The sequence below is a fragment of the Daphnia pulicaria genome, chromosome 6 (genome assembly GCF_021234035.1).
Source record: "Daphnia pulicaria isolate SC F1-1A chromosome 6, SC_F0-13Bv2, whole genome shotgun sequence".
Classification (NCBI taxonomy): domain Eukaryota; kingdom Metazoa; phylum Arthropoda; class Branchiopoda; order Diplostraca; family Daphniidae; genus Daphnia; species Daphnia pulicaria.
In genome coordinates this window covers 4,935,112-4,944,098 of record NC_060918.1, presented here as the reverse complement: position 1 = coordinate 4,944,098, position 8,987 = coordinate 4,935,112, and the positions used below count along the sequence as shown (strand labels likewise).

The 8,987-nt window shown below is 45.0% G+C and overlaps 5 protein-coding genes across 5 annotated transcripts; all 5 read right to left on the bottom strand.

Annotated features, from left to right (window-relative positions):
* Nucleotides 1-76: 76 nt before the first annotated feature.
* LOC124341755 (DENN domain-containing protein 2D-like) lies at nt 77-515 on the bottom strand. Its single transcript, XM_046794690.1, has 2 exons — nt 430-515; nt 77-358 (listed from the first exon to the last, which is right to left on the bottom strand). Exons 1-2 carry the CDS (start codon nt 499-501, stop codon nt 77-79), a joined length of 354 nt encoding a protein of 117 aa, XP_046650646.1. The 5' UTR covers nt 502-515.
* A 1,120-nt stretch (nt 516-1,635) lies between these two features.
* On the bottom strand, nt 1,636-2,403 carry LOC124341754 (DENN domain-containing protein 2B-like). Its single transcript, XM_046794688.1, has 3 exons — nt 2,318-2,403; nt 2,022-2,246; nt 1,636-1,929 (listed from the first exon to the last, which is right to left on the bottom strand). Exons 1-3 carry the CDS (start codon nt 2,387-2,389, stop codon nt 1,636-1,638), a joined length of 591 nt encoding a protein of 196 aa, XP_046650644.1. The 5' UTR covers nt 2,390-2,403.
* Nucleotides 2,404-3,523: 1,120 nt separating this feature from the next.
* LOC124341753 (DENN domain-containing protein 2B-like) lies at nt 3,524-4,291 on the bottom strand. The gene is made up of 3 exons (XM_046794687.1): nt 4,206-4,291; nt 3,910-4,134; nt 3,524-3,817 (listed from the first exon to the last, which is right to left on the bottom strand). The coding sequence occupies exons 1-3, from the start codon at nt 4,275-4,277 to the stop codon at nt 3,524-3,526; spliced, it is 591 nt and encodes a 196-aa protein (XP_046650643.1). The 5' UTR covers nt 4,278-4,291.
* Nucleotides 4,292-5,411: 1,120 nt separating this feature from the next.
* Nucleotides 5,412-6,179, bottom strand: LOC124341751 (DENN domain-containing protein 2B-like). Its single transcript, XM_046794683.1, has 3 exons — nt 6,094-6,179; nt 5,798-6,022; nt 5,412-5,705 (listed from the first exon to the last, which is right to left on the bottom strand). Exons 1-3 carry the CDS (start codon nt 6,163-6,165, stop codon nt 5,412-5,414), a joined length of 591 nt encoding a protein of 196 aa, XP_046650639.1. The 5' UTR covers nt 6,166-6,179.
* Nucleotides 6,180-7,299: 1,120 nt separating this feature from the next.
* LOC124341750 (DENN domain-containing protein 2B-like) lies at nt 7,300-8,067 on the bottom strand. The gene is made up of 3 exons (XM_046794682.1): nt 7,982-8,067; nt 7,686-7,910; nt 7,300-7,593 (listed from the first exon to the last, which is right to left on the bottom strand). Exons 1-3 carry the CDS (start codon nt 8,051-8,053, stop codon nt 7,300-7,302), a joined length of 591 nt encoding a protein of 196 aa, XP_046650638.1. The 5' UTR covers nt 8,054-8,067.
* Between the last annotated feature and the right edge of the window lie 920 nt (nt 8,068-8,987).

The following is an 8,987-nucleotide window of genomic DNA, read 5'->3' as shown; positions in this document are numbered from 1 at the left end:
GAAACGGACGCTCCGTGACGTGGAACCATAACGTTCAACAGCTGATGAATGATCCGAAAACGGTGATTTAAAAATATTACCATACACGTCGCATAAAAAAATCGACTGATGTAGTTCGCAGAGTCTCATTTACCTTGTTGTAAAATTCGGCTGCTCGATGGCGGCTCAGCAAACAATAGGTGATGGGAATGCAGGTCTGAGCTCCTTCGGGAACCACCCGGTGGCAGTAGCCGTACATTCGATCGCCTTTGGAATCGGTCAGAACGATCGTGTACGGTTCGCCGGCCGTCTGCAGCGGCGGCGGCCAGTGTGTTGAATCCGGGAAGCAGAAATTTTCCACTCCAAAAGGGACGGCCAGCTAGAACAAGAAGACGGATCAATTTCAAAAATAGATGTTGTGTTTTTTCAGAAACATTGATGGCACGTTACCGAATCGGGATAGCTGAACTTTATGTACGGATTGTAGAGATTCTGATGGCGGTCGTAAGACGGTGTTACCATGATGGCCACTTCAAGAAAACTCTCAAAGAGACCAGATGGAAGACAATGGAAACCAGACGCTTCGCCTTCGACATTGACGCTGGTCAACGATCTCGACGCTTTCCTCAATTCAGCCAATTTGCTGGAAACCCGGCGGACGTGAAATTTTCTTTCCTCCACCAGCTGAAACTTTCTGGCAAGTGCCAAGCAAAAATTTAAAACCTCACCACTTAAAAAGCTGACCACTTTAAGGTACGTACCTCAAATCGTTTTCCGACTCGTGCTGCCCTTCATCTTCTTGCTTTGTTTTTGGACTTGCATTGGCAGGAAGTTTGTCGTTCGGCAGGAAAATTTCAATTTGCATTGAATGTTCTAGGATTTTGTGCTCGAACAAGGTTTGAACGGCGTCGTTCCTCAGGCGAGATTCAATGAAGAAATTAAACATGGCCGTCTCAGTGAACCATTCGAGAAAATCTCGGACACTCGAATTAGAATGGTTCCGAGTAAATACTGCTCGCTGAAAAATGGCCAAAAAATTAAACATATTCAAATTTGACGGTCGACGAGACAAGTAGGTGATAATTGAATTACATCAAAGTATTTGTGGCCAGAGTCGCTGTAGTGGATGTTTTGCTCGTAGTGGCCGCACAGGTCGACAAACATCCGCAAAAAGCTCTCGCTGTACAAAGCATTGTGGGCCGTTTCAGCTTGTTGCGTAATGTTGACGATCACCTTCCAGTCGGACATGAGTTTGCTGACACTACATCGAGGCAGGATCGTCGATTCATCGCCGACGCTGTGGAGAACTTCGCCGCTATCCAAATCAACCAGCATACCCTAGATAATCAATCGAACGTTAATTTAAAAACCAACTTGCGAGGTTTGAACCTCATTTAAATTTTTCTTTTGTATATCTACCTGATCAGGGTAGATCGAATTCCAATCTTCGACGTTTTTGGACAAGAGTCCCAAAATGAAAGGTGTGTAAGCCGATGAGATTTCCTTCATAGACTGAGGGAGGATGGGAACGATCTTGTGTTGCCACACAAACGGATACATCATGGATTGAACAGCGTCGATGCAAAGCGATAAAGCACTAACAAATCGAAAGTCAAAATATCATACAAGGTACATCAAATTTATTGGTATAAATTTTTACCTCAAATCCTGACTAACAAAAATGAGTTTGCGTTCGAGCAGCACTGTGCCCAGGACGTGTAGGATGACCGTTTCGTTGAGTCGTTCAAATAGTCCCTTCAAATCAAAATCCTCCAGACTTTCGTCGAGTAATCGCTGGACTTTGTTGACCTTGTTCCCGTTGCCGAGATTTTCGGGGGGGAATTCAACAAAACCTCCTGGGCTGGGAAATGGTTGTTTGTGCAAACAATCGAGCAAAGCTAGACGCTGGGAAACGGACGCTCCGTGACGTGGAACCATAACGTTCAACAGCTGATGAATGATCCGAAAACGGTGATTTAAAAATATTACCATACACGTCGCATAAAAAAATCGACTGATGTAGTTCGCAGAGTCTCATTTACCTTGTTGTAAAATTCGGCTGCTCGATGGCGGCTCAGCAAACAATAGGTGATGGGAATGCAGGTCTGAGCTCCTTCGGGAACCACCCGGTGGCAGTAGCCGTACATTCGATCGCCTTTGGAATCGGTCAGAACGATCGTGTACGGTTCGCCGGCCGTCTGCAGCGGCGGCGGCCAGTGTGTTGAATCCGGGAAGCAGAAATTTTCCACTCCAAAAGGGACGGCCAGCTAGAACAAGAAGACGGATCAATTTCAAAAATAGATGTTGTGTTTTTTCAGAAACATTGATGGCACGTTACCGAATCGGGATAGCTGAACTTTATGTACGGATTGTAGAGATTCTGATGGCGGTCGTAAGACGGTGTTACCATGATGGCCACTTCAAGAAAACTCTCAAAGAGACCAGATGGAAGACAATGGAAACCAGACGCTTCGCCTTCGACATTGACGCTGGTCAACGATCTCGACGCTTTCCTCAATTCAGCCAATTTGCTGGAAACCCGGCGGACGTGAAATTTTCTTTCCTCCACCAGCTGAAACTTTCTGGCAAGTGCCAAGCAAAAATTTAAAACCTCACCACTTAAAAAGCTGACCACTTTAAGGTACGTACCTCAAATCGTTTTCCGACTCGTGCTGCCCTTCATCTTCTTGCTTTGTTTTTGGACTTGCATTGGCAGGAAGTTTGTCGTTCGGCAGGAAAATTTCAATTTGCATTGAATGTTCTAGGATTTTGTGCTCGAACAAGGTTTGAACGGCGTCGTTCCTCAGGCGAGATTCAATGAAGAAATTAAACATGGCCGTCTCAGTGAACCATTCGAGAAAATCTCGGACACTCGAATTAGAATGGTTCCGAGTAAATACTGCTCGCTGAAAAATGGCCAAAAAATTAAACATATTCAAATTTGACGGTCGACGAGACAAGTAGGTGATAATTGAATTACATCAAAGTATTTGTGGCCAGAGTCGCTGTAGTGGATGTTTTGCTCGTAGTGGCCGCACAGGTCGACAAACATCCGCAAAAAGCTCTCGCTGTACAAAGCATTGTGGGCCGTTTCAGCTTGTTGCGTAATGTTGACGATCACCTTCCAGTCGGACATGAGTTTGCTGACACTACATCGAGGCAGGATCGTCGATTCATCGCCGACGCTGTGGAGAACTTCGCCGCTATCCAAATCAACCAGCATACCCTAGATAATCAATCGAACGTTAATTTAAAAACCAACTTGCGAGGTTTGAACCTCATTTAAATTTTTCTTTTGTATATCTACCTGATCAGGGTAGATCGAATTCCAATCTTCGACGTTTTTGGACAAGAGTCCCAAAATGAAAGGTGTGTAAGCCGATGAGATTTCCTTCATAGACTGAGGGAGGATGGGAACGATCTTGTGTTGCCACACAAACGGATACATCATGGATTGAACAGCGTCGATGCAAAGCGATAAAGCACTAACAAATCGAAAGTCAAAATATCATACAAGGTACATCAAATTTATTGGTATAAATTTTTACCTCAAATCCTGACTAACAAAAATGAGTTTGCGTTCGAGCAGCACTGTGCCCAGGACGTGTAGGATGACCGTTTCGTTGAGTCGTTCAAATAGTCCCTTCAAATCAAAATCCTCCAGACTTTCGTCGAGTAATCGCTGGACTTTGTTGACCTTGTTCCCGTTGCCGAGATTTTCGGGGGGGAATTCAACAAAACCTCCTGGGCTGGGAAATGGTTGTTTGTGCAAACAATCGAGCAAAGCTAGACGCTGGGAAACGGACGCTCCGTGACGTGGAACCATAACGTTCAACAGCTGATGAATGATCCGAAAACGGTGATTTAAAAATATTACCATACACGTCGCATAAAAAAATCGACTGATGTAGTTCGCAGAGTCTCATTTACCTTGTTGTAAAATTCGGCTGCTCGATGGCGGCTCAGCAAACAATAGGTGATGGGAATGCAGGTCTGAGCTCCTTCGGGAACCACCCGGCGGCAGTAGCCGTACATTCGATCGCCTTTGGAATCGGTCAGAACGATCGTGTACGGTTCGCCGGCCGTCTGCAGCGGCGGCGGCCAGTGTGTTGAATCCGGGAAGCAGAAATTTTCCACTCCAAAAGGGACGGCCAGCTAGAACAAGAAGACGGATCAATTTCAAAAATAGATGTTGTGTTTTTTCAGAAACATTGATGGCACGTTACCGAATCGGGATAGCTGAACTTTATGTACGGATTGTAGAGATTCTGATGGCGGTCGTAAGACGGTGTTACCATGATGGCCACTTCAAGAAAACTCTCAAAGAGACCAGATGGAAGACAATGGAAACCAGACGCTTCGCCTTCGACATTGACGCTGGTCAACGATCTCGACGCTTTCCTCAATTCAGCCAATTTGCTGGAAACCCGGCGGACGTGAAATTTTCTTTCCTCCACCAGCTGAAACTTTCTGGCAAGTGCCAAGCAAAAATTTAAAACCTCACCACTTAAAAAGCTGACCACTTTAAGGTACGTACCTCAAATCGTTTTCCGACTCGTGCTGCCCTTCATCTTCTTGCTTTGTTTTTGGACTTGCATTGGCAGGAAGTTTGTCGTTCGGCAGGAAAATTTCAATTTGCATTGAATGTTCTAGGATTTTGTGCTCGAACAAGGTTTGAACGGCGTCGTTCCTCAGGCGAGATTCAATGAAGAAATTAAACATGGCCGTCTCAGTGAACCATTCGAGAAAATCTCGGACACTCGAATTAGAATGGTTCCGAGTAAATACTGCTCGCTGAAAAATGGCCAAAAAATTAAACATATTCAAATTTGACGGTCGACGAGACAAGTAGGTGATAATTGAATTACATCAAAGTATTTGTGGCCAGAGTCGCTGTAGTGGATGTTTTGCTCGTAGTGGCCGCACAGGTCGACAAACATCCGCAAAAAGCTCTCGCTGTACAAAGCATTGTGGGCCGTTTCAGCTTGTTGCGTAATGTTGACGATCACCTTCCAGTCGGACATGAGTTTGCTGACACTACATCGAGGCAGGATCGTCGATTCATCGCCGACGCTGTGGAGAACTTCGCCGCTATCCAAATCAACCAGCATACCCTAGATAATCAATCGAACGTTAATTTAAAAACCAACTTGCGAGGTTTGAACCTCATTTAAATTTTTCTTTTGTATATCTACCTGATCAGGGTAGATCGAATTCCAATCTTCGACGTTTTTGGACAAGAGTCCCAAAATGAAAGGTGTGTAAGCCGATGAGATTTCCTTCATAGACTGAGGGAGGATGGGAACGATCTTGTGTTGCCACACAAACGGATACATCATGGATTGAACAGCGTCGATGCAAAGCGATAAAGCACTAACAAATCGAAAGTCAAAATATCATACAAGGTACATCAAATTTATTGGTATAAATTTTTACCTCAAATCCTGACTAACAAAAATGAGTTTGCGTTCGAGCAGCACTGTGCCCAGGACGTGTAGGATGACCGTTTCGTTGAGTCGTTCAAATAGTCCCTTCAAATCAAAATCCTCCAGACTTTCGTCGAGTAATCGCTGGACTTTGTTGACCTTGTTCCCGTTGCCGAGATTTTCGGGGGGGAATTCAACAAAACCTCCTGGGCTGGGAAATGGTTGTTTGTGCAAACAATCGAGCAAAGCTAGACGCTGGGAAACGGACGCTCCGTGACGTGGAACCATAACGTTCAACAGCTGATGAATGATCCGAAAACGGTGATTTAAAAATATTACCATACACGTCGCATAAAAAAATCGACTGATGTAGTTCGCAGAGTCTCATTTACCTTGTTGTAAAATTCGGCTGCTCGATGGCGGCTCAGCAAACAATAGGTGATGGGAATGCAGGTCTGAGCTCCTTCGGGAACCACCCGGCGGCAGTAGCCGTACATTCGATCGCCTTTGGAATCGGTCAGAACGATCGTGTACGGTTCGCCGGCCGTCTGCAGCGGCGGCGGCCAGTGTGTTGAATCCGGGAAGCAGAAATTTTCCACTCCAAAAGGGACGGCCAGCTAGAACAAGAAGACGGATCAATTTCAAAAATAGATGTTGTGTTTTTTCAGAAACATTGATGGCACGTTACCGAATCGGGATAGCTGAACTTTATGTACGGATTGTAGAGATTCTGATGGCGGTCGTAAGACGGTGTTACCATGATGGCCACTTCAAGAAAACTCTCAAAGAGACCAGATGGAAGACAATGGAAACCAGACGCTTCGCCTTCGACATTGACGCTGGTCAACGATCTCGACGCTTTCCTCAATTCAGCCAATTTGCTGGAAACCCGGCGGACGTGAAATTTTCTTTCCTCCACCAGCTGAAACTTTCTGGCAAGTGCCAAGCAAAAATTTAAAACCTCACCACTTAAAAAGCTGACCACTTTAAGGTACGTACCTCAAATCGTTTTCCGACTCGTGCTGCCCTTCATCTTCTTGCTTTGTTTTTGGACTTGCATTGGCAGGAAGTTTGTCGTTCGGCAGGAAAATTTCAATTTGCATTGAATGTTCTAGGATTTTGTGCTCGAACAAGGTTTGAACGGCGTCGTTCCTCAGGCGAGATTCAATGAAGAAATTAAACATGGCCGTCTCAGTGAACCATTCGAGAAAATCTCGGACACTCGAATTAGAATGGTTCCGAGTAAATACTGCTCGCTGAAAAATGGCCAAAAAATTAAACATATTCAAATTTGACGGTCGACGAGACAAGTAGGTGATAATTGAATTACATCAAAGTATTTGTGGCCAGAGTCGCTGTAGTGGATGTTTTGCTCGTAGTGGCCGCACAGGTCGACAAACATCCGCAAAAAGCTCTCGCTGTACAAAGCATTGTGGGCCGTTTCAGCTTGTTGCGTAATGTTGACGATCACCTTCCAGTCGGACATGAGTTTGCTGACACTACATCGAGGCAGGATCGTCGATTCATCGCCGACGCTGTGGAGAACTTCGCCGCTATCCAAATCAACCAGCATACCCTAGATAATCAATCGAACGTTAATTTAAAAACCAACTTGCGAGGTTTGAACCTCATTTAAATTTTTCTTTTGTATATCTACCTGATCAGGGTAGATCGAATTCCAATCTTCGACGTTTTTGGACAAGAGTCCCAAAATGAAAGGTGTGTAAGCCGATGAGATTTCCTTCATAGACTGAGGGAGGATGGGAACGATCTTGTGTTGCCACACAAACGGATACATCATGGATTGAACAGCGTCGATGCAAAGCGATAAAGCACTAACAAATCGAAAGTCAAAATATCATACAAGGTACATCAAATTTATTGGTATAAATTTTTACCTCAAATCCTGACTAACAAAAATGAGTTTGCGTTCGAGCAGCACTGTGCCCAGGACGTGTAGGATGACCGTTTCGTTGAGTCGTTCAAATAGTCCCTTCAAATCAAAATCCTCCAGACTTTCGTCGAGTAATCGCTGGACTTTGTTGACCTTGTTCCCGTTGCCGAGATTTTCGGGGGGGAATTCAACAAAACCTCCTGGGCTGGGAAATGGTTGTTTGTGCAAACAATCGAGCAAAGCTAGACGCTGGGAAACGGACGCTCCGTGACGTGGAACCATAACGTTCAACAGCTGATGAATGATCCGAAAACGGTGATTTAAAAATATTACCATACACGTCGCATAAAAAAATCGACTGATGTAGTTCGCAGAGTCTCATTTACCTTGTTGTAAAATTCGGCTGCTCGATGGCGGCTCAGCAAACAATAGGTGATGGGAATGCAGGTCTGAGCTCCTTCGGGAACCACCCGGTGGCAGTAGCCGTACATTCGATCGCCTTTGGAATCGGTCAGAACGATCGTGTACGGTTCGCCGGCCGTCTGCAGCGGCGGCGGCCAGTGTGTTGAATCCGGGAAGCAGAAATTTTCCACTCCAAAAGGGACGGCCAGCTAGAACAAGAAGACGGATCAATTTCAAAAATAGATGTTGTGTTTTTTCAGAAACATTGATGGCACGTTACCGAATCGGGATAGCTGAACTTTATGTACGGATTGTAGAGATTCTGATGGCGGTCGTAAGACGGTGTTACCATGATGGCCACTTCAAGAAAACTCTCAAAGAGACCAGATGGAAGACAATGGAAACCAGACGCTTCGCCTTCGACATTGACGCTGGTCAACGATCTCGACGCTTTCCTCAATTCAGCCAATTTGCTGGAAACCCGGCGGACGTGAAATTTTCTTTCCTCCACCAGCTGAAACTTTCTGGCAAGTGCCAAGCAAAAATTTAAAACCTCACCACTTAAAAAGCTGACCACTTTAAGGTACGTACCTCAAATCGTTTTCCGACTCGTGCTGCCCTTCATCTTCTTGCTTTGTTTTTGGACTTGCATTGGCAGGAAGTTTGTCGTTCGGCAGGAAAATTTCAATTTGCATTGAATGTTCTAGGATTTTGTGCTCGAACAAGGTTTGAACGGCGTCGTTCCTCAGGCGAGATTCAATGAAGAAATTAAACATGGCCGTCTCAGTGAACCATTCGAGAAAATCTCGGACACTCGAATTAGAATGGTTCCGAGTAAATACTGCTCGCTGAAAAATGGCCAAAAAATTAAACATATTCAAATTTGACGGTCGACGAGACAAGTAGGTGATAATTGAATTACATCAAAGTATTTGTGGCCAGAGTCGCTGTAGTGGATGTTTTGCTCGTAGTGGCCGCACAGGTCGACAAACATCCGCAAAAAGCTCTCGCTGTACAAAGCATTGTGGGCCGTTTCAGCTTGTTGCGTAATGTTGACGATCACCTTCCAGTCGGACATGAGTTTGCTGACACTACATCGAGGCAGGATCGTCGATTCATCGCCGACGCTGTGGAGAACTTCGCCGCTATCCAAATCAACCAGCATACCCTAGATAATCAATCGAACGTTAATTTAAAAACCAACTTGCGAGGTTTGAACCTCATTTAAATTTTTCTTTTGTATATCTACCTGATCAGGGTAGATCGAATTCCAATCTTCGACGTTT

Bases quoted from the DNA above. Each gene is read 5' to 3' on its own strand.
- LOC124341755 (XM_046794690.1), bottom strand. From the start codon at position 501: ATGGTAACACCGTCTTACGACCGCCATCAGAATCTCTACAATCCGTAC. The intron at 359-429 runs GTAACGTGCCAT...TTCTTGTTCTAG, and splicing joins AGTTCAGCTATCCCGATTCG to CTGGCCGTCCCTTTTGGAGT.
- LOC124341754 (XM_046794688.1), bottom strand. From the start codon at position 2,389: ATGGTAACACCGTCTTACGACCGCCATCAGAATCTCTACAATCCGTAC. The intron at 2,247-2,317 runs GTAACGTGCCAT...TTCTTGTTCTAG, and splicing joins AGTTCAGCTATCCCGATTCG to CTGGCCGTCCCTTTTGGAGT. The intron at 1,930-2,021 runs GTAAATGAGACT...ATCATTCATCAG, and splicing joins CAGCCGAATTTTACAACAAG to CTGTTGAACGTTATGGTTCC.
- LOC124341753 (XM_046794687.1), bottom strand. From the start codon at position 4,277: ATGGTAACACCGTCTTACGACCGCCATCAGAATCTCTACAATCCGTAC. The intron at 4,135-4,205 runs GTAACGTGCCAT...TTCTTGTTCTAG, and splicing joins AGTTCAGCTATCCCGATTCG to CTGGCCGTCCCTTTTGGAGT. The intron at 3,818-3,909 runs GTAAATGAGACT...ATCATTCATCAG, and splicing joins CAGCCGAATTTTACAACAAG to CTGTTGAACGTTATGGTTCC.
- LOC124341751 (XM_046794683.1), bottom strand. From the start codon at position 6,165: ATGGTAACACCGTCTTACGACCGCCATCAGAATCTCTACAATCCGTAC. The intron at 6,023-6,093 runs GTAACGTGCCAT...TTCTTGTTCTAG, and splicing joins AGTTCAGCTATCCCGATTCG to CTGGCCGTCCCTTTTGGAGT. The intron at 5,706-5,797 runs GTAAATGAGACT...ATCATTCATCAG, and splicing joins CAGCCGAATTTTACAACAAG to CTGTTGAACGTTATGGTTCC.
- LOC124341750 (XM_046794682.1), bottom strand. From the start codon at position 8,053: ATGGTAACACCGTCTTACGACCGCCATCAGAATCTCTACAATCCGTAC. The intron at 7,911-7,981 runs GTAACGTGCCAT...TTCTTGTTCTAG, and splicing joins AGTTCAGCTATCCCGATTCG to CTGGCCGTCCCTTTTGGAGT. The intron at 7,594-7,685 runs GTAAATGAGACT...ATCATTCATCAG, and splicing joins CAGCCGAATTTTACAACAAG to CTGTTGAACGTTATGGTTCC.